General features: G+C 35.2%; 2 protein-coding genes and 1 long non-coding RNA gene across 8 annotated transcripts in view; 2 read left to right on the forward strand and 1 right to left on the reverse strand.

Moving 5' to 3' along the window:
• The window catches only part of nuf (rab11 family-interacting protein nuf), a 76,961-nt gene extending 71,253 nt beyond the window's left edge, over positions 1 to 5,708 (forward strand). For all 4 annotated transcript variants that reach the window (XM_046631520.2, XM_046631522.2, XM_046631521.2 and 1 more), the window contains one exon: positions 566 to 5,708. In XM_046631520.2, the coding sequence (XP_046487476.1) occupies positions 566 to 688 (123 nt within the window). In that variant the 3' untranslated portion in view covers positions 689 to 5,708. The remainder of the gene's footprint in view (positions 1 to 565) is intronic.
• On the reverse strand, positions 2,513 to 20,923 carry ringer (tubulin polymerization-promoting protein ringmaker). Of its 2 annotated transcripts, none has more exons than XM_046631542.2 (4): positions 20,764 to 20,923; positions 12,488 to 12,803; positions 11,610 to 11,739; positions 2,513 to 6,369 (listed from the first exon to the last, which is right to left on the reverse strand). In XM_046631542.2, the coding sequence occupies exons 2-4, from the start codon at positions 12,790 to 12,792 to the stop codon at positions 6,190 to 6,192; spliced, it is 615 nt and encodes a 204-aa protein (XP_046487498.1). In that variant the 5' UTR covers positions 12,793 to 12,803; positions 20,764 to 20,923; the 3' UTR covers positions 2,513 to 6,189. The 2 variants fall into 2 exon arrangements, with proteins under 2 accessions (XP_046487498.1, XP_068993302.1); XM_069137201.1 differs by lacking the exon at positions 20,764 to 20,923 and adding an exon at positions 20,300 to 20,317.
• On the forward strand, positions 16,232 to 19,870 carry LOC138191159 (uncharacterized). Of its 2 annotated transcripts, none has more exons than XR_011177482.1 (2): positions 16,232 to 16,446; positions 19,507 to 19,870. It is a non-coding gene; the product is annotated as an uncharacterized lncRNA (long non-coding RNA). The 2 variants fall into 2 exon arrangements; XR_011177483.1 differs by lacking the exon at positions 16,232 to 16,446 and adding an exon at positions 16,513 to 16,615.
• Positions 20,924 to 23,336: the final 2,413 nt, after the last annotated feature.

Here is a 23,336-nt window from a genome sequence, read left to right on the forward strand (position 1 = left end):
TTGAGTATTCTGATTTACTGATTTTTGATACGCCTCGTGTTTTATCAGGCGGTGGTATGAATAGAAATATGAGTAACTACCGATTTTTATTGACGAAATCATGACGGCGGAAAAATGATAAAACACCAATCGCAATCTTTTTATGATCAGGTCCACCGTTGAATTCTTGACCGATAAAAATTCTATCGTTGGTTAAAATTTGTCCTAATTGCATGTTCGATGATAGATTAACAATTCAAGTTATATAGAAACTGAACTTTCATGCAAAAGTTCAGCTCGTTGTATGATGCCGGAAGTAATGTCAAGCAAGTGCCATGTTATTTTTTTACTTACTGACCTTCACGCGCGCGAGCAAAAACAATTTACTCATTATTTCTGCGCCTGAGCATACCGCTAGAAAATCAACACAAAGTAGTTCAGAGGAAAAAAAAGTTGACTCTTTCTAGTCTGTGAATATTTAATTCCCATATGACGTTACTAGGAACAAAAAACGGAAACGGTCTCACAACGACAGTTAATATCGTGAGGTTTGAAATAAAAATGTAAATTTCATAATTCTTTGCAGATGAAACAGGCCCTGAAAGAGCAACAGGAGGTAAACACCCAACTGAGGGCGTATATCGATGGGATATTGTTAAATATTGTTGAAAATCATCCGCAATTGTTAGAAGTTAAGCACGGGCATTAACACACCCTCTCTAGTCCCTGACAAACTCCCTCCTGTTTTTCTTTCTCCAGATCTCTTTGAATTCCTCGTATAATAATCCTTATAGTATAGACATCATTGAGTTGACCCACTGGTATCTCCTGTTTAACACATTTCACCTGTAATTTATGTAATTTATTTTATCGCATAAATTATTGTGGTTGTAAGAATAATAATTACCGTATATCATCATATTACACATCCGAATGTTCGAAACGTGATATATCCGTCCACACGAGCGTGGAATCAATATATGTAATACATACACACATGTGCATGATATAAAAACAAAAAAAAAAAAAAAATGAATGAAAGAAAGAAAAGAAAAGAAAACAGCAAGAAAATTATCTATCGAAAACAAGAAAAATAGTGAGAATATAAAATAAATGAATATATATACATATATATATATGTAAATATATATAAATATGTATATATGTATGTATATGTATATTATTGCAGCCTTCCATTTATTTTTTCGATAACAATATTGTGTCTTTACATAGCTGAAAATTTATAAAAGACGTTTTTCTTTTGTCTGTTATATTAATATTCTAATAATAAGAAAATTTTTATACTCATGTTGTATCAGTTATTATCATCGTAGGATATTATAGATATATACATATTTAGGTGTATTAATACAGGTACGCGTAATCTCAATAACCTGTTTTGCTACAGATATGAAGTCAATGAAACGACTGTCTCAAAATTATATTCTCAATCGTCATATTGAAAGTTTTGAAATGATCCGTTGTTAGGAGTCATGCAGTATAATTTAACGCTTCAATGTGTATTAATCCATACATTGACTGTGATTGGACAGAGTTAGATCTGCGGCTATGTTTGCAATGTATGAAGTCCCTCGGAGATCGAAAATATGGTATAATATTATAGCGCGTTACTTAATGTGTAATAATAAATAATTGAATTTAGTCTTATAATAATTGAGAGAGAAGAAGGATATATAAATATAGATATTTTCTTATCATCCGCAACGTTTTCTCCCATACTGTAATATGGCCGTCCCTTCAACGTCCTTTGCCGGAGGCGCCGTCGGTATTTCACCGATGAAAAAGTCCACGACAAACAGATTGTTAACGATATGAAGAGCTGCGTGTTTTATGCATCTATTTAATCGTTTAGATTCATAGTTATGAAAGGAATATGCATGTGTTATACAGTAGTTGTGTGTAAACTTAAAACGCGTGCAACCCCACAGCAGCCGTGTATTGTACATCATTTTGTCGGCATGACCCATCTCTAGATATTTTCAATTAGCAAATTTTAACACACTAGACTGGGAATAATGCTACTTAACAGGCCTTCCATTGTACGCAAAGTTTTTTTTTTTTTTTTCAAGTATCTAGACACATTATCGGTCATCATTTATTTTGGGTTACATACCTACGTCAACGAAAAATATTTTATAAATATGTTGCACCGTAAGATTATGAAAATCTAATCATATTTGTTGCTATTCCAAGATGGAAATATCCCACATGTACAATACTATATAAATAATGTATCAAATTAATATCGTGGGTCACATAAGATATGGAAAATTGAAAATATTCTACAAACGGTTTTTCCGGGTCGCATGGAAAATGTTTTTGAAAATCGAATAATTATTCCGTATACTAGAAACACGCCCATGTTACAGAAGTAAGGAAAAGAGAAACAAAACGAAGTTCACTTTTAATTGTTGAAAGGGAACTTCTTTTTATTTTTTTTTCCTTACTTCTGTAACATAGACATGTCTCTAATATGTAGAACAATTTTTGGTTTTATTTTTTGCGAATAAAGTACAGATCTGAGGAGGACCCCCTTCGAAGGGCAGATACGTCAGAAAACAGTTGACGGCTTATTTACTGACCTCAAAATCTTGAACTTATCTTTACCACACAATATGCAGTAACGTAGTAATATCTCTTTCAATTTTATATACTTACATCCATAACTTGGCTTGTACTAAAAATGAGTGGAAGACCTGCTTGAACGGAAAGATAATAAATTGACTTGAATGAAGTTTGGGAATAATTGCAATAAATTGGGTCCCTATCTATCGATCTGTATACATACTTGAATATTATTAACAGCAGATTTGTAAATATAATTCCGCATCTGCGAAATCTATAAAACGGCTCAAATACGAAATGGCGGAAATAATAATGTATAAAATAAACTTTAATATGTACAAGTTGAAAACGTGTGTATAATGTTTATAGAGTAGCCTTAACCCGGCAAAATATATATATATATATATATATATATCTACAATCGTGAACCTATTTGCCAGTAGAAGAAGCTGAATCTCTTATTCTAATTATGTATATTATAACTGAATTACCAACGGTGCTGAAACTGTCTCTAGAACAGATTTTTCGTAATCGGTTCACAGAGATTTCTGCACCAGCCTCTTTACGATGTGCAGATATACCGTAAGTCCAAATCACGATGGGGTTTCGATTGTACAACTAGCCGATAATTTCATCGAATCTCGTGAAATTTATGCCATTTATAATTGTCTATATCGTTTAATCGCGACGTTGCGATCAGTTGATTTTTTGATAAATGAAAAATAAATACGCAACAAAACTGACATGATCTACAATTGCTTCATCTGCTTGAGTTTGCGCACAAGTACTTTACCTTTTAGAAAATCATTCCGCCCTCCAAATCCCAGTAGCAGTATTTTCGTCTAAATTTTTGGCTACAGATGTGAATATGTGTGTAAGTAAAAAAACGGACTGATTCAGACTATCTTCTTTACAATATAAACGTCAACCTTTATTTGAACTCGATTTTTTGTTATGTGTATTAATAATATGGCCGTAATATTTAATTTTTATATTTCCAATGGTGATATAATAATGACAATAATAATAATAATAATAATAATAATAATAATAATAAATCGTATCACAAGTATATAACTACACCCACACCTACGCGAGGATAGTTGTAATATTTAATATTAATATTTATTTCTAATAAATCGAAAATCTGTATAATTGTTAATATTATTTTCAAATAAATTATACATTCGTGGGAGGATTGCGCTGAAGAAAGCCATAACGTAGAGCTGAATCCGACTTCTAGTAACTACAGGTTAATCGAGCTACATGGTAGATAAAGGCATTATCGTTATAATGTAATGTGTACAGATTATGGATAAAAATATGGAAAATTTGGACCTACATACATATACCTATAATATTGTATGTATAGTCAATTTGCGATCCGAAGTCTCGAGATCATCGGTAAAAATTATGATGGCACGAGAATCGTTTTTGAATTTATAATTTCGAACTCGTGACCGTAGCTGTCTGCGAATATGTCACATACTGTAAAAACGAAGACACAGTGACAAATAGTGTAATAAATTGCGGGCATAAGGGGGATTTTAATTCGATCAGCTAGTCACCTCAAAGCTCGGTTCTTTGATTTGCATTATTTTTTTTCTGCACTTTATTTGTCAATTACCAAAAAATTGAGTTTCGTTAATTTTGAAAATTAACAAGACGTGTGAGTTCCTCAAGTTGTACATTTTTTGTAATATTGCAATTTACGTTTTACAAAGTATTCATATAGCTGAAAAATTTTGGAATATCCATCGCAAGGTTTTGCCGAATAACAGATCCGTTCCCTACGTGTCTTTATTTACTTGATTAAACTTATATTATTTTCTAAATTTGATAAATTTCTCGGGCAGTTTATACATTTCAACTTATTCCTTTTCCAAAAATTTCATGTTAAAAAGAACTGAGGTGAAGTTCACGATCGATTGTTATAATTTCGCTAGAATAAAAGAAGAAAAAAAAAAATTAAAAATATTCCATTACCATATCGTCTGTGAAAGCTCGAATGAATTTAGTTAAAGAAACATTCATTCAATTTCCATCGCAAGTGTACAAAATAACGCATTTAGCAATATGGTATTTAGATAATTACTGAATATAGAGGATCAGGAAATTTTTTGAAAATTTATATAAAATTAGAGAATATCACGTATAATTCAGAGATGGATAATACCTTTCGCAAACTTCAAATTTACAAAAATTGTCTCTCTTGCTGCAGTGAATATCAATATTTTGTTAAATATCACAGAATTCAGCATAGGAGGCTAGTTGAATTGAACTAAAACACCCCGGATATTCGCACTACGTATAATATATGCATCCTGGAAGGAAACTGATCGTGATTGTGCACAAGTATGGTGATTCGGTACGAGAAACGCGTACATAAATTGCCGATGAAGTAACCCTGAGCAACTCAAGAAACAAGGATAACGAACAAAAATCATCCAAGGATTTTTTATTACATAGTAATTTTGATTTCCTGTTACAATTTCTAGACTTTTTTCACTGCGGTACAATAAAAAAGTACTCGTGCGAATATGTGTAGAAAAAGTCGTGTCAAAAACAGATTAGTCTTGTTGATTATGCGGTAATTGCCAGTTGAAGCAGATCAAACGGTTCCTCTGGACTTCGAAGAAGCTCAACTTCAACGAAGGCATGTGTGTTACGCCTAAATGCAAATCGACACCAGTCATCATAATGTTCGTGTGAAGAGGCGTGATAGAGTCTCGTGCCAAGCACGGTAAAAAAAAGTTGCAGATCACGTAACCCGTGTTGTACGTTATCTAGATAATATTATCTAAAATAATCATCTTAGACATATTCACCTGATCCTTTATCTTACGGAGATAATGTGAGTCAAGTTCGTCTTTCATATTCATCTAAATAAATCCGCTGTACATTTTTTTGTACGACTTGATAAAGATAAGGTCGTGGTTGTTTGCTCAACGATATTAGGCGACGCGATTCAGAGTTAGGTCTGTGACGTAATTTCGGAAAAATAAATAATTAAATAAAACGTCTCTCTGAAGGAAACTCTTCTAAAGAAAAAAGATTCTATGAGCCAAGTTTTCTTTGGAGTGTTGAAAATAATATCTCGTTGCTTGATCTAAGCTTTTCTTTATTTTACCAAACCGTCCGTTGTTAAAAAAAAAAAAAAATCTGCTCTCTAGTTGATCCCATCAAATCTTTCATTGCCTCAAAAAAAAAAAAAATTATTCCGCAATATTTTTTGGGACAACAATTCTTTTGTTCTCTGTGTAACAGAATTACCAATTTTTATCCTTATCTTTTTGAATATATAGATGAAAATGAGGATGATCTTATATTTTATAGAGACAATTGCACGAGAAACTATCCGTAATCTTACGTAGATGAATTTGTACGTGAATAATCTTATCCTCATACTAATTATCTTGTACAACATCGATGGGTTATACGATTGCTGAAACTGTGATGTAGCTGTGCTCATCCCGCACTTATTTACTGTAAAGCTCGTTTGGTGCTTCGGGCATCAGACGTGCCTAAAAAGCACACGCGGCCGAGCTTCGAAACGTTGAAAAATAATAAAGCATCTTGTGCGGATTTTTGATCGAAGGCTACACGCGAGTACTTCAAATTCGGTTAATGCGCTTTGTAGGTGTCCTTGTTTTGGTACCCAGTCACGTATCCTGACTGGTCGGGGAGGTCCTTCCGCCCTGCTATCCCTTTTCCTTTTCCACTTTCGTCAAACCGCTGTTTGTGCGATCCCGTGTACTTGCTCACATCCGTTAGTCTGTCCACCGTCGATGCCGCCTTTCCTGCCTGATCGTCGGTGCAAAAGTGGACAAAGAAATACCTTCGTTAGTCATTAAAGTTTAGAAAGATCCGTAAAATGCGTTCACCAAATTACCGTGGGCCCAGACAAATATCAGAACCCAGATACATGGGTATAATACAGGGCGATTCATTTGGAATAAACATTTTTTTTCTATCGTCGGAAAAACTTGTAGACAAAAATTGAAAAATATTCTTGTCAAGAACTCGTCGGCGCGATATGCAAAGCAATCTGTTAAAATTCTGTACAAATGCGTTGAACTTTAATCGCTCGTCAGTCGTTTACATGAAATAGAAATATACGAGACCTTACGTTTGCAAAACGGATATGCATAAACCAAATATACTCATATCTATGCCGTTATCTGCGGGCATGCTGAATGTTACAAGTAAAAGCGCTTTTTTAATGCCTCCAGGTCATAGTCGCGAGGTACAATGAAATAGCGATTTGAACGGCTGTTTCTCAAACCACATATCTCTTTCGTCTATATTGTTATTTTAAACGACTAGGTTCGGTCGTGAAAGAGACGTCAAGTTTCTATAGACATTTATTAGCGTGCCGAGTGAATGGCTTGCACGTATATTTATGGGAAGGGCTGGGCTGCGGGAGTCTTGCAATATGAATTGATGCCAATCGATCGTCACGAGCTGTAGGCAAGGGCGCGTTGTTTTTAATTTAATAATATTGACCTGATTGTACATCGCAAACATACCTACATATATATCTATCTTCAACGTGTGTCGCGAACTGTGCTTCACTTTTTGTGTCTATATTTGTATGTGTATACAGGTATATGGGGCATTCCAGCTCAGTTCAGTTGGATAGTGACGCTCATGTCCTTCGATTATTTTTAACATTTTCAATTTAAGGTACTAAGCTTATAAGGAAAGTATACCGGAGGTATATATCACCGATTTTCACCATTCTGTAAGAAAATGTTGTAGAACATAATAAAGTACTGGACATCATTTTTTTTTTTATTGCGGGCTAATTCTGTCGTTTAAGGGGTGAGAACCACTCCTAAAGCTTAATCCCAAATCATAAAGGCTGCAACCCCTAAGAGTGAAAATGCTGCGCATATTATCGTTGGTTGATAATGAATAACGTACACTGAGAAAAATTTCATTTGTTACGGTAACTAGAAAAATTCAGTAAAACAGGTATCGTTAAAAAAAACTGTTTGAATATCGTTGGAATTACGAAAAACGAGGTAAACCTAACCATTTTGCGCTATTGTCTATTGATTGCAAAATCAGTTTGTTCGATTAACTGTAATTTTTTAAATTAAATAAGGCTTTAACAATAATTTATTGTCGGACAATTATTCAATTTTCGCAACAGTTACAAGAAAATATAGTAACGGTGATCGTAATTAGAAAGAATAGTAACGGATACTAGACTTTCCGGTAACAGCTAGAAAACTGATTTTCATTTTGTACCTAGAACTTTATTTTTCGATTGCGGTATAAAATGAAAATAGTTGAGGACTGAGCGGTAACCGGAACTAAAAATTTCTCTCAGTGTACAGTTGGTTTTATCAAACAATATTACCTTCTTATCGCGAAATCACAGAAACACGATTTTTGTGGATAAACTTTACGGGTCACTTTTACCTCCTAAACGGCAAAATTGGCCTGTAAAAATACATGTCGCATGTTTTTTCTTGTACTATAATATTTCATACACGTCACAGTATAAAGATAATCGGTGATGTACACTCCAAGTACTTTTCTTGTGAGTCCAGAAACTTGACGATCTTTTCTACATTCTTATTAAAAAATACACCTGAATGGCGTTATTTTTTTTTTTTTTTTTTTAAGAAGAACGATACCGTGAGTGCTCATAAGTGATTTAAAATTAAACGCAAAGCAAAAAGTTGTATGTTGAAGATACGAACGTGTAAAAATAGTAACAAGATTTCTGCAAGAAAATAAAACCGAACTTCTTCCTCTAACGAGGCTAATTGGCCGAAAACCGATGCTCTTTACTAATTTTATTATGAAATAGTCGTACATTGAGTATTCATCAAAGTATAAAAAAGTCTCTTTAAACACGTAAAAGGAATGAAAAATACTAGAATTATTATGCTTCTCGAATCGCATTCAAAGTGGTTTAGAATCTAGTATATTTATCGATTTTAATTTAAGATGGCTAATTATATTCACAAACAGAACACTATTTTCTACAAATTCACCACAATACATTTTCTGGTCGTGTTGGCATTGTTAAATATTCAATCGTACAACATTTCACCGATATTAATTATCATCAACAAATCGTAGCGTCGAATCGACTGCAAAAAAAAAAAAAAATCTGTTTCAGTGATGTAGAAAATAATCTTCGGATTGAAATAAACCACCGTAGACTGAAATCGAACGAATATACTAGATTCTTAACCGTTTCAAAACGATCTAAAATGAAGCATTGATATCTAAAATCTCATATTTTGAAAATATTATCAATTTTAGGAGAAAATAAAAACGAGATCTTTAAATAATCCTTCTAGAAATAGAAGGTTATCATTGTTTTATACACTGAGAAAAAAAAGTCAACGACTAATTTTCTTCATTTCCAGTTTATTTGGTTCGAATAATTTATCATTCGGAACAACCACTTTTTAGTTGAAACAAAAATATTGATGCATTGATTTGAATGCTATATGCTGTCGAGTTTGATGCATTTCAAACAAGTACGTATTTTATTTTATAATATTAAACTGGATATTTCGGAACGACAACTTCGCTTGAATCAACAAACCTCATTTAATTCGTGAAAGAATAGTACTTTATCCGCTTGAAATAGTTCTTGAGTTGCTATAATATGTACTACATTTAATTCAAGTTACTGACTAATATAATGAAATATAACTTTCCTCGGTTATTAAACAATCACGTGTAGTTCAAAATAGCAAACATACACTTGAAATTGATTTCAAGAACTCTCGATACCATCGCATTCGCGCTTGCAATAAATGAATCATTGTTTCTACGAAATGAACATTATTTCACTGAAATAAAATTTTTGTTGATTAGATAATCTTTTGATTTTTTGATGCGCATGTTTCACGGTTTTCAACCGGAATAATAATTCATTCGAAGTAGTATCAATTTCGGTCACTAGAGGGCAAGTTTTCGCACTTGAAAAGTAGCTTCAAAGATGTTTACATACTCGAATCATTCGCATTACTCTCAACGTGCCAACTAAATGTGATGCGATATGTTGCGTTACGATTTTGATCCATTCATGTTTTCCAAAAACTATTTCGAAGTGACGCTACTACACTTGTTTGGTCGCATTCAAAAACAGTAGCATGTCGTGTTGAAAAAATTTTTTAAATTTGTAACCCAACGATATTTACACCACGTTTATGTATCCGTAATACTCAAATACTAAAGGATCATTGAATTTATTTAAATACATTTTTCATCCAAATACGGGTTTAATCGTTGTGATGTCAGTTTTTTCTGTACAATGCCAAATCTTCTTCGATCGGAACAATATCCCATTGGTCGTTTTAAGCATTATTTGAGTGAAGTGACAAGTTGTTTGACTTGAAGCATGCAGCGTTTCGATAAAAATATCGAACCAGAAGAGCAGCTCGGTGAGTTATGTCGCTCAATCTCTATTTAATTCATTTAAATTATTTTTCATTGTACCGAAATACGGGTTTTTTTAATTGAAAAATACATAAATTGTCGCTCTGAATAAGTGTGCTGTCAGGACTATGCAAACGCATGGATTATTTGGATCAATTAACATTTATTGAATCCAATAACTTTTTTTTTCTCAGTGTAGTTTTTTCAAAAATTCTGTGACACGTTTAAACGAACACGCTTGTTTATTTTTAACAAAAAATTTGGTTGAATCCATTCCTTGTCTTCATTCCCATAATTGCAAAATTCTATCCAAATACATAATAATTCGCATCTGACGCATCCGTTGCAGTTATACAGCTATTTATGAAAAAGGCACAACTCTATAATTTCGATCAGTATGACCAGACGTATAAAGTTTGCAAAAAAACCGAAGGACACGAGGGTCACGACGTAGCTACACAGAGCTGGAATATGATATTATAGACCTTATAGGTATGCCTGACTTTTGTGTGCCATAGTGCGTAATAGCCCTACGCGATCTGGTATTCCGCCTGAATAAGTATAGCTTGTCCCGCATACGTCACGGAAGGGCATTAATTTTGCGATACAATCTAGCGTATAAATATCCACTCCGTGTTTATGTTTGCGCGTTAGTATAGCAACAGCTACGTCGTATATTCTGCCTCACAAAAGTGAAAATCCTCATTCCGCGTATTTTTTAACACGATATTTCTTTTTCACATTATTTTGTTGCTTTGCCAAACAATTTTATTCTGCGAATATTCTGCGTAACTCTGAGAAAATTATATCTATATTACTCAGAAGGTTGCGTGCACTTCGAATCTACAGATAAATTGAAAAAAAAAAAATACTCGGAGCTATCCGGACAAGAACCAAGGACTTTTTTTGAATTGCGCAAGATTTTCCTACGTTTTTACAGTTGGATGTTTGTAAAATTTTGAGAGTCGTTATCATCTAATAATTATAAGTAAGAATTCGGCAATTGTCTGTAATTGGAAAAAATCATATTTATGATCTCGGAAGGGAATATTTAATTAGTCTACGGAATATTCGTTAATCTAAATCAAAATCGTTTCGGTTTATTACAGAGAGAGTATCCTGCTACAGATTTGATACGAGTATTTATAATTTTAATAAAGAAATTCAATACCACATGAAAAATTTACGTGAAAATTGAAAATAATTTATTAAAAAATTCGAAATTCAATTAAAATCGAATAAATTTCAATGTGATACAGGATTGCTCTGACAAAGTTAATAAATTTTCAAGATAGAGAGGAATCACCGAAACATATGAAATTCGCAGTACTTGAGAATAAATCAGAGAGATCACAGGAAAGTTGTAAATATTTCCACAACGAAAAATGTGTAAAGAAAATCTTCATCGGTGTATAGATTCAGTCTCGAGATACATATCTGCACTAAATAGGAACGAAATTGCCCCGCTATAATATAATTATCAAGTACGGTATATAATCATAGGCAGATAACGCTTTCGAAGCAATTACATGATCACCGTATCAAAATTATCTTAGAATATTATCGATACTCGCGCAATTAAGTTATATTATCGGGAGAAAATTATCGATATAATTAAGATAGAGACATACCGCATGCGACGAGACTCCGGGCGCCCCGCAGTTGGCCATTTTATTTTTGAGCTCCTCCACATCGACTTTCTTGTTCTTCGCAAGATCATCTAGGTACGCTTTGTACTGTTCCAAGCCCAGCTTGACGGATCTGGGACATGAATGAAAGTCTCGCGTAATTAACCTGCGGTTCGCAGTTCACAGTATTGTCGGTTAAGTTCATCTTTTATCCTCGTCTAGATAAAGCTGCTGTTCGTCTTCATCTTTGGCTGATTTGTAAAGTACAATAGAGATAAGATAAACTGCCAACTGAAAACCTGTACGTTGAGACATATAGGCGACGCGATTCGAAGTCAAGACTATATTATGTAATTTCGGGTAAATTGATAATTAAATAAAAATGTCTTTCTGAAACAAACTCTCCGCAATCTTTTACACTGGGATAACGGATTGTTTGATCCAAACAAATATTTCTTCGACGGTGGCAAAAAAAGATTTCTTCCTGGAACTAAATTTTACTTGATATCACAAAAATTTTCGTTTTTCAAAAAAAAAAAACCTACACTGTCTTGTCGATCGCTCCGAATATTCCATTACCGCGACAAACAACTGTTCGCAGTAACAATAACATATCTTTTTCGCCATCTGCGAAGAAATATTTTTTATAAATCAATGATTCTTTTTTTCACAGTATATTAATAATCTCGCGATCTTATCGTTATCTTTTGTATTATCCAGATGAAAATGAGGATACAATCTTAACTTTTATACAGATTGTAGGAGAAACCATTTTTCATCTTTCTTACAGGTGAATTTGTACATGGATAATATCATCTTCATCCATAGATAATATACTCATTATCTCGTACAACGCTGGACTCTAATAACGGCAAACTCACTTGTGTTTTTTGAAGTATATCCCCGTGTCAGTGGTCGTGATTTTCTTCCCATCGATGACCTTGGCCTGCTTCATCCACTTGTCACTCTGACTGAGTGTTATTTGTTTGCCGTCGCTTTTTGGGTCGCCAAACTTTGAGAAGGCCTTGAAACTCGCTGTGAACGATCCGGCGCCTGCTGGGCTTGCCGGACTCGCCGGACCGGAATTTCCGGTCCCTTCGGCACCGGCGTCGATCTTCAAGGCCGAGAGGCCTTCGCTGGGGGGCGTAGCCGCCGCTGGCGAACCGTTTTCCACGCTATCCGACATTGTATACTCGTCTGTAAATAATCAAGGGGCTATAACGATGATGCCGGTCTATGGCCAGTCCTTACCAACCGAGTAAAGTGTCGCTCATTTCGACTGTTATCAGAACCTAAGCATTTCTGACCCGAAAACATCAAAGAAGAGAAATTTGTTTCCAGCTGCATTCCTTTAATTGAACCGCCATCACCGGTGTGAAAATGTCGCGGTTAGCGCGATTCTATATGCAGTACCGAACACAGATGTAATCCAACAGCTTTTACGTTTCATGCGAGAATAATGCGAGAAAATGTATTTCTACCATAAGTAGCAATCCAATTTCAGTCATACATTTTATGGTATTATCGTTGTGTGGAACAATCTGTTTTTTTTTTTTTTTTTTCATATTTGTGGCCGGAAATACATGTAGAATTGTGCTACCTGCAATGATAATGTTCTGATAATAGCTGAAACAAGTGATATTTCACTCGGTCAGAAAAGACTGATTGTATCCTCTTAATTCAGAAAGTTACAGCTGCCACTAATTAACGGGAGGGAGAAAAACTTACGATTAACCCACGCGTCACTTTTGCTTGCTCGTCGCATTACAATTAGATATCCTACGGATCGAGACTAATATCTTTGTATCAAATTACCGAGATAAAAAGCCGGCTCATTGGATAGGCGAGGCTTCGAGAAATTTTTTGCCGCTTGGTAACAAGATATGCAGCTTCTACGTATACACCGAATCATGATGTTATTAATTATACCTATATTATAATTGAGTTTTCATTCGATACTAAAAATATCTTGTCATAATTTTCATCTATACAGGTCTACATTAGGGTGGTTCGAAAAATCTGCTATTTTTTTTCCAAATCACACGTTTCATAGTTGTAGGAATAGGAAATAAGACACCTGTTAGAATTTGAGCCCTTAATGTTAATATTTAGTGGTGTTCTATTTTCTAATAATTTTAGTTACTTTTGAATTTTGTAGCTCGGTAACGATACAACGTACATAAATGTCCGATACATATTCTTGTAGAGAATACAATACTCTACGAAAAAGATCACTTGTAATTTTTTCATACCTCGACTCTTTCAAAAGTTATTCAAAGTTAAAGTTGAAATCTTAAGTGCTTATATAGGTGGAATTACATATTATTACTTGTAATAATTGCAAAACAAATTTGTTAAAGTTGAAAATTAATTGAATGACATAATTTTACAGCGGTTAAAATCCTTTTCATTAAATCCTCAACATTTTGTGATAAGTCTAGTGTTTTCGCAGTTAATCTCGGAAAAAAAGGAAATTTATACATGATTTCAACTTTAACCTTGAATAAGTTTTGAAAGAGTTGAATGGTCGAAAAAATAGTACCAGACCTTTTTGTAGAGCATTGAATTCTCTACAAGAATATGCATCGGACTATGTACATTGCCTCGTTACTAAGCAACAAAATTCAGAAGTCACTAAAATCATTGGAAAATGGAAGGTTGCGTTCAGGAACCACTAAATGTTAACATTAAGTTCTCAAATTATAACAGGCGTCTCATTTCCTCTTCCTACAACTCTTGAACGTGGAACTTTGAAAAAAAACATATTCGATTTTTTTGGTCCACCCCAGTCTACATGTGCAAGAAAGAATGCTCAAGAATCACTATTTCAAAAATAGTACCAACATGACATTCCAAAAGCCCAAACTACCATACATTTTGAGTTGCGCCTGATTTTGAAAAATCGCATAATTTTTTGCCAGAAAAAAACACAATTTCGAGACAAAGAAAAATATTCACTGCAGGTGTAACAATTGAGCACACCTAAGAACAGCGGCGGTTTACGTGCAGTATAGATACTAGTGACGTATGTGCATGCCTAGATAGAAGTATGCATATCACCTGTTGCGTCGTACAACTTGCAAGTACGATGTTAGTCAAACGATTAAGTTCTGCAAGGTTGCCTTGCGTGACTCGCTTGGTTACGAATACTAATTAACTATCGATGCAAATTCAGCTAGATCAATTTCAGAGCTTGATGAATTTCTACGAGAAGGTTATCGAATCGTTACGAGTCAACAATCGAAGCATATATGTGTATATCTCACGATCTGTGATATACGTATGTATTACTTAGATTACATGTAACACGTATCGCGTGCTCCAATTATTGAAGGAGCAGCTGAATAGCGAGATTAGATTGAACTGTAAGTTAGAGTATAGATTAAGTTAGGTCACGGCTGGAAATATCCCGACCGAACCGAAGTTTGCTTTAACCCAACGAATCTGCACTTAATTCTAGATCTATTTATAAATGAGAAATTAACTTCATACAGTATAAACCAAAAGCGGTGTCGTTACTTTTAGACTTCGAGTAGGCGTGGTTTTCGACATTGTACGGTTAATTACATTTATGTTATGAAATCAGTCCTCCTAATGGACTCGTGCGACTGTCGAAAATAACACTATTCGAACGTTCTCGCTTTGTAACAGTATGCTAAAAAAACATAAACAAATGCGATTTGCAGTCCCGGTTGATAATTAGCTACCGTTCGTAACCGTGCCGCTGGGTGTTGCTAATTTTTTCCTTTCTGATAGCGGTCTTACAAATGGTTAAAAATTTACGTTTCCACTTTAGATTCAGCCGCAATAGTCCAATGACATCGTTTAGCATGACTATGTACAGTCGGTTATTGTACAAAATTATATACCTACGACCAGTGTCCGTGCCAAATTCAGAGAATGTTGAAAAAGGAGTCAATTTATTATAATTCCTCCGAAGAAAGGAAATTAATTTCGTTTACGGTGCGCATCAGCCTGTGTGAATCGCAAAAACGATTTACTTGAACGAGAATTAATTGTTAAGTAAGACTAGTAAATACAGGTTAAAAACTAACAAAAAAAGTGTCTCCGTACGAATTCCTCTTTTTTGTTTGTTTCTCTTCGCAAATAAACTGGCATCGATCGAAGGAAAGTTTGGCCAACCGAAGGTCTGAAAAGACTCAAAATTTGGATGCCACAGTGGTATTTAAGCAATCCTGGTTTCTTGCAAGGCACTTTAGTGGAGGGAGGTGACGATCACGCGTTATAGAAAATTGATATTGCGTTACATTTGCACCGGTTGACGGAAGGTACAATCTTATCAGCGATAAGATTACTGTGGATGTTTATCGTGCGAGAGAGCTTACATTATGCCTATAATTTGACACAAATATGTAGGCGATAAAAAGAAATCGGTAAATTATATTCGTGCGTGCTGTTTACAAGCCATTAGAAATATAGGTACTTCGCATTTGACGAAACGCGCCCATTGGCAAACACATCAAGTCGAATATCTGAGGTATGTTGTATACACAGGTATGATATGTAAATTGCCATAGAGACAGCTCCTCGATGCGCATCGGATGTTCCCCCGATCATCCTATTTGCTGGTCGTTGCGTTACCGAACACAAAACTCAAGCTAGTCTCTAAACGCATTAAATGCGAGCCAACGCACAGGTCGAGGTCGCGATAATTGGTAATGCGTTACATCGTTCACCGAGCGTTTCAGGGCCATTACGTAATGTGGAAAAGAGCTTAAGCAAGGGAACAAGCGTGTGCAGTTGACTTTGGCTAATTGGAGAAATGCAGCTTCGGTCTCGCTGTGGTTATTTATCAAAATATTCGCGATTTTGGACTCGGGTGAGAATTGAAAAGAATGTATTTTTTCAACCTATTAGGTTCAAACTTGCTGTAACTCGCTTGATAATCAGAATGTGATATTGATTGTTATACGAAAATTGACGAGTTACAGCTTTCTTTTTATTAAAGATTGCTGGCGATTATCATCAGATAAACAAATTTATCGCTGGTACGTACTATTTTAAATTTTATTCTCCAACTCTTCCGAACAAGAGCCTTAATTACAAAAATAAATGAAATTCTGACAGAATTTTTGTCGTCGAATTAGCTGCTCCTAACAAAATTCGATCTTTTTTGATATTATTGACGGAACTGATTGTGTTTCATCTCCGTTAGAACATGTGCCACTTTTTACGTAAAGATTTGGAGAGTGTAATAATTAAAAAATATCGTTACGTACCATGAGTCCATAACTAAAATTAGTGCCTTGAAGTTTGATTTGCATGAGTGATTATACTTCTATAGTTGGTTGTAGAATTTATTTTTTCTCAGACTATTACAACCTGACTGAACTGAGATTTTTCCTACTGTCGAAAATGTCTTATTTGTATATAACTTAACGAGGAACTTTTCATCTCTTCCGTCTCTCACTCTGCGATGATAATTCTGCAAAATTGAGATCCATCGACTCGTTTATTCATATTACATTACATCTTCACTGATTTGGGCGAGCTCAACGAAGATGAATTTCTGTCGTCCATGAGATTATTTGTAGCTCAGACTAGGCGATGATATTACTGCAGGGTGTAGGAAGGGGATGATGTCATGGGTCGTTAGGATTGCTGAGTGTAGAGATAATAAAATCAATATGACTCGAGGCTCGTAAGAAGCAGCGTCTTGTGATCACGGTTTTTAGCAACCGCATTCGGGGATATTCTGCGCATGAAATACAAACATATTGTGGGCGTTGAAAAATTCTTCTACCTGTGCTCAAGGGTACTTATAATGTTTGAACTATGGAATTTACAGACGAATGGATCGTATCGTCTGAATCAAACGTTAGGAAACAACATAGTCAAAAATGGCCAACGGTGTTCAAGAAATCTCACATTGTAGTATGATTACAATGCGGAAATGGACTGTACTTACACACGTCTACCTTTATCCTTTCTGACGATAACTGTTTGCATAAGTTTTTTCAGCCCGCCTCTGTAGATCACGATGGTAGCCAAAATAAGCCCAAAAACATTACAATTGGCTCAAAAACACCAGACCTTAATCATTTTGATTGTTCTGATTATAAAATATTTTCTCACATTGTCGATATCTTATTGTTAGCCAGTATCATTCGAATCCGCTCAGATTCGTTTCTTTTGCATAACACTAGGGATATTGTATCATCTTTTCTTAACTTTTGATTCAGACCGTTCGGCGATTCATCCTTCCGAGCACGCAAATTTCTCGAGAATTGTGTTTAAATTATCCGCGAAACGATAAATCTATAATCAATATAGGCATGCTTGGATTCACGTATCGTATCTCACGTACGTGAGCATCCGAAATGTGTGACAAATTAACTTGTTTCAACCAAGCGAGTAAAGTCAGTGGCTAATCCGCGTTATTTCATACCTATAAATAGGCAGTTATGCCAGAGTTGCTTATTGTGTCATCGGTGGATATGGAACCGGAAGACGCGAGGTAGGTTTTTTGTTTACCACGAACGTTCGATACTGTGCGTGCTACGAACACCCGAGGCTTCCTCCAAAACTAATTTCAACTACACACGCGGCGTCATTAGCGTCGTACGGATAATTAAAAAACAACTGGATCATGCCAAAAATTTTCAATCTCACCAACTGCCGCACTTCGTCAATGAAAAATAATTTCCGTAGTAAAAACTTCTCTTAGAAATTTCAAATCGATATATCGGAACTGTCAATTGCTGATTGCTTTATATAAGCTGTCCATTACACTGTTATAATCCGATTACGGTACTGATTGTAAAAATTAATTCTGTCACGAGAATACTAAACGTTCAGTGATATCAATATCCGTTTAATCGAACAACATACACGCAGACAATTTATTTACTCTGATCTGACCGCACTAGAATATTGTGTTTTAATAAATAAAATAATCTTTCAAGTTATGATAATGAGTTTGTAAAATAAATAACCGTAATAATTATTCACGTGCAATTACTTAGTAGAAAAACAAAGGGTTAATATTTAGATTTTTGCAGTCCAAGTCTTTGAAAATTCTTCAGTCCCATTCAATTTCACCATGCACTTATAGTCTTTTTTCTCCTCGTTTGCTTTTCCGCAACTTTTCTGGCCTTTCTGCCCTACAAAAAGCTCGGCATTACGTTTCTATGTACCTACCACCCTACCGTCGTCAAGCTTGACGTACGTACTTCTCCGCCATACAAAACACCCTGCATGCAATGTTTATTCGATTCTTTTGTTAGTCTTTTACTCCCCTGAACCGTGCCGAGGATCGGAAGACGAGTTTAAGGTTTCAACATTTTCTGTTCGCTTTAACAAATCTAAACATAGCTTCATAGCTATACCCGAGCATATAAGTGAACTGAAGATAATCTCTAAGAATCGACATTTTTATGTCAAGTTAATATTTTCTACCATAATCGAAAAATATAGATCTATGAAACGATAATGAGTTTTGTAGCTGTAGCCAGAAAATCGGCATGTGTGCTGTGATTTGTAACTATAGTAATTCCTATTATATTTTCTTGTAACTATTGCGATAATTGGATGTTGGTTCAACAATCAATTATTTTCAAGGCCTTAGTCAACTGAAAAAATACACCCAACTGAACGTATTTAATTTAATAAAACAAGATTAATACTACAATAAGTAGTATTGTAGTATTGACGACTGCAATCGCACATATATGTCTGGTTCGTTTAGCCAAGTGTTCTTTTAATTCCAAAAATATTTATATCGTTATTGTAGCAATGTACCCATATTATTTGAATTTTCCGGTAACCATATTGAACAAAATTTTTCTCCATGTAAAATTGTAGTGTTTCCATTTCACCGTGAAACTAATGTCAATGTCCTCTCGGTGAACACCGCTAGTGTATTTTTCTCTCTCGGTAGGTATAGCCGAAGAGCAGGTTCAAGTGAAAGCAATTTCGGCAGGCCGTTTCAGCCCTCTCGCAAGGGGTGACAGAAGGGAGGGCGCATGTGCCATATTGATCAGGGTCTCTACATCCGTGAGCCCGCATCTGGGAATGGTGTTGCTCTACGCTGTTGCTGGATCCCTAACACGTTTCTATGTGTAAATCGTCAGGTGTGTTCATTCGTACGTACACGCGGAAGCTTGAAATAGGTGGTTGCGTATTACGTTCCGTACGCAGACGCGGAAGGAGAGCATTAATGAGGGGGGAAAAATCACGGGAATCGTCACCGAGGAGTAACGAGAAGAAATTATTGGATAAAAAAATTCTTCGATATTTACGCGTGTGATTCCAAAAAGCGATCCGGGCAGTTAAACAACCAGATTTAATGGCATCGTTCAAGGATTTTTTCCCCTTGGTATACCGACCCTGCACTTTGCATCGATGACGTGATTCGCTGAGTTACGTAATAACTTAGGCAGGTTTACCACGATGTAAATAAACAGGTAGAAGGTCGATAAAACCTGTTGACAATTGATCCGAACACGATATTCGCTGCAACGTTATTATTATAACTTTGAGGCTTCCGGTTGGGTCTGTCTTATCTCCGAATTATCATCGCACTCGACAACAAAGTCTCGTCGACAACGATCATTTGTCTACTCACACGCGATACGTAATATCAAGACGATGCATCAACATACATCGGAATACAAACTGATCGTTGAATTAGTATTTACGTGAATTCCGAATTAAATGAATTGTAAACGTACGGCTCAGACTTAGATAATCGGTCCGTCGATGATCGTTTTCGAAATGCGTATGTGCTTGTATACCGTACGTGCTTGAACGTAAAATGACGCAACTACGAAAGTTGAGCATCGAATTAACACTCTGTTGCCGTCATTTGTGTATAGAAATAACTTTTTATCCTATTGGTGCAATGTGTATACATATATATTAATTTAACGCTGTAAGTATTGCGCGTGGCTCGACTCCAACCGAGCGCCTCTCTCGCCTTGGCCGTGTTTCAATGTAAAAAAATAAAATAACAAACGAAACGTAGAATAAATATAAAACCGTCAAAAACACAGCTGCAAAAATTCCCTCATATCGATATATCCGGAATTTCGCACTTTCGCAATTCATAAATAATACCGTCGTACAACAAGTGCGGTTCGGAAATTGACGCCAATGTTGGCGATTACGTCCCTCTAGGGTCACCCACTGAACTCACTTTATGTTTAGTTGACTTGACGTGCCTGCGGCTCGGACCCTGGATTCCTCCGATGATATATCGCGCGAGTGAAAAGCGAACGACGAGCGGTTCGGCTGATTAGAAATATTCGGAATTGCCGCGCCGCGCTTGCGATTATGTCTGGGACGAGACTGCGGCACCCGTTCCTGAAATCCTCGCCTTCGCCTCCACCGCCCCAGCTTTGCCGCCGCCCCCACTCGCCCCAGTTTGGTTTGCTTGCCTGCTCCACAGGGTTCATAGATGGCCAGTTTCTCGTGCGACACTTGCCAAATGATTAGCGGCAGAATTCATCTCTTGTTTTAGTTTTTTACCCAATTTTTATCGCGTTTTGGGTGCCAAAATGAATACAAGTTCTCGAGTGTGGGACTCTTTGATATTGCAGCCACTGATAAACATGTTTTTTTCCAAATATGGACATATTTTTACTCAAAACTACACAGACAATTTTGTTTGATAATTTTTTTCAGATATTCTGCAAATCTTCTTTTGAGAATGTTTATATATATATCAGCGGTTTATTAATGGTTCTAAAATATTATTTTCTAACAATAAGTAATTTTGTATTTTGTGCGGTTCGCGTTGACATCATTTCATCATATTTATCTGAATACTTTTTCACTTTTTTGAAAAACTGCATAATTGTTGATAAATTTCGTTAGCATTACATGCAATTGGATAGAACTCGTCTTTTTTTTTAGGAATATTTCAATTTTTTCCTGACCCTTCATCTCGGTTTTTACTATACATTAACGGAGGGAATATCTGAAAGTGTAAAATTTTGCTCCAGAACTTCATTCGTGGACTTCTAAAATATAAGTATTCAGAAAAGTTGTACATATACTTCTGCGTAAAAAAATGTCCTTGGAATGAGCGGATTTCAACGTCTCAATACTAAACTTCATTTAAGCTTGAAATTTGGCATTTTGTCTCACTCTTGTAAAATATAGTGTACAATAAGAAAAACAAACATGGCATGCGAAAAGTGTGATCCATCAGTTGGTCTTGATCAAATACTGTACATAAAGAATTGACAAAAATTCATTTCAGTTAATTAATCTCTGCCTGATTTCATTAAATATTTAATGATGTGGATATATTTAGCTACTTGTATCCTGTGCAAGTACAGATTTCCGCTGAATTTCATCGATCAAGAGTATATGATTTTTTCATGCCAATAGTACAAAGATCCGAAAAATACATTTAAATTAATTTTATAAAACGTCAACAGTTTTGAGAAGCTCTTTACTGAAGTTCGGTTTTGTTTCCCTAAAATCTAGTAGTTAAATACAAAGAACCGATTCGTTGAATTTACCAAACATTACGAAAGAAATGTTTTTCTCCAATACCTGCTTGAAAATTTTTACTTTCGAAGTTTATGGAGTGTGCGCAAGGTGCCCCATTTCCGAACAGTGCGGTAAAACGCTGTTGGCGCATGCGCACAACTGAAGTATTCGATTCTACACAGATAAGTTGGGCTTTCTTTGGTGCATGCGCAGTTTCGAATATCTCAATTTTACACTCTATAGGATTGAGTACAAGTTACCTAACCCAAATTTAACGCGCCGTCAGTGGCACCTTTGCTGCGTCTGAAATCAAACTTTCTTTAAGAGGTTTTGGAAAAAAATCGTATATCACACGTGCAGATGGGGGATAGCTGACTCGTGTGGTTACAGCGCTCGTTTTTGCGGATCACGCTTCAAACTTCACACTCATTGGACATTGTCGCATTTTCCGATCTTGTAATATACAATATACTATTTTTATTCCGACAGATGTCATTTGATTCAACAAAAAAGTTTTCAGAACGATGGCTTGGGTTGTTGATTGAAACCATATTTATTGGATAAAAAATATTTCTTGCGACATACTGAATAGAAATTCTTTATTGTTTATCTTAAAAAAGAATTACATTAAGGAATTGCGCATGCGCATATTATAAATGATAAATTATGATTTGAGTTTTAACAGATTGTAGACTGCATAACTTTATCGATAACAACATACGAAATTCATTTTAAATATTTAATAAAATATGTTTTAAGACTGCGGTAAGATTATTAATAGTATTTCGATCTGAATTTTCAAGAATATTATATAAACCCGATTTGTCACTAATTAATGGTAAATCTGACATTATTCTTTTGTCATGAAATGTCTTACATTCAGTAATCATATGTAATAAACTATTACATTTATTACATCTATAAGATACCAGATTCTTATTTGCCTTAAAAATTGCTCCAGCAGCAGCTATTCTACAATTTACATCATTTATTTTAACAGTTTCAATTGGTACATTATTTGGTACAAATGAATACGTATAGTTTCAACTTTAAGTAATTTCCACACCCTCATTGAGATGCTTTACAATAACTTTATGCTTCTAGCCTATATAAATAATCACTATATGTTTTACATAATTCTTCCTTGTTTGCAGGTAATGACTCCAACGAAAGATTCTTTAATAGTACGTCTTTTTTAGTAGTGACAAAAAAGATTTGTTTAATACCGCAAGGCCTGGTTATATTTAACTAGCATAGTTTCTTTCGACA

The sequence above is a fragment of the Neodiprion pinetum genome, chromosome 6 (genome assembly GCF_021155775.2).
Source record: "Neodiprion pinetum isolate iyNeoPine1 chromosome 6, iyNeoPine1.2, whole genome shotgun sequence".
In the NCBI taxonomy this organism is placed as follows: domain Eukaryota; kingdom Metazoa; phylum Arthropoda; class Insecta; order Hymenoptera; family Diprionidae; genus Neodiprion; species Neodiprion pinetum.

Excerpts from the sequence above, each read along its gene's own strand:
- ringer (XM_046631542.2), bottom strand. The coding sequence starts at position 12,792 with ATGTCGGATAGCGTGGAAAACGGTTCGCCAGCGGCGGCTACGCCCCCC. Across the intron at positions 11,740-12,487 it reads ATATACTTCAAAAAACACAA|ATCCGTCAAGCTGGGCTTGG; the intron begins GTGAGTTTGCCG and ends TTCATGTCCCAG. Across the intron at positions 6,370-11,609 it reads CCGGAGTCTCGTCGCATGCG|GCAGGAAAGGCGGCATCGAC; the intron begins GTATGTCTCTAT and ends ACCGACGATCAG.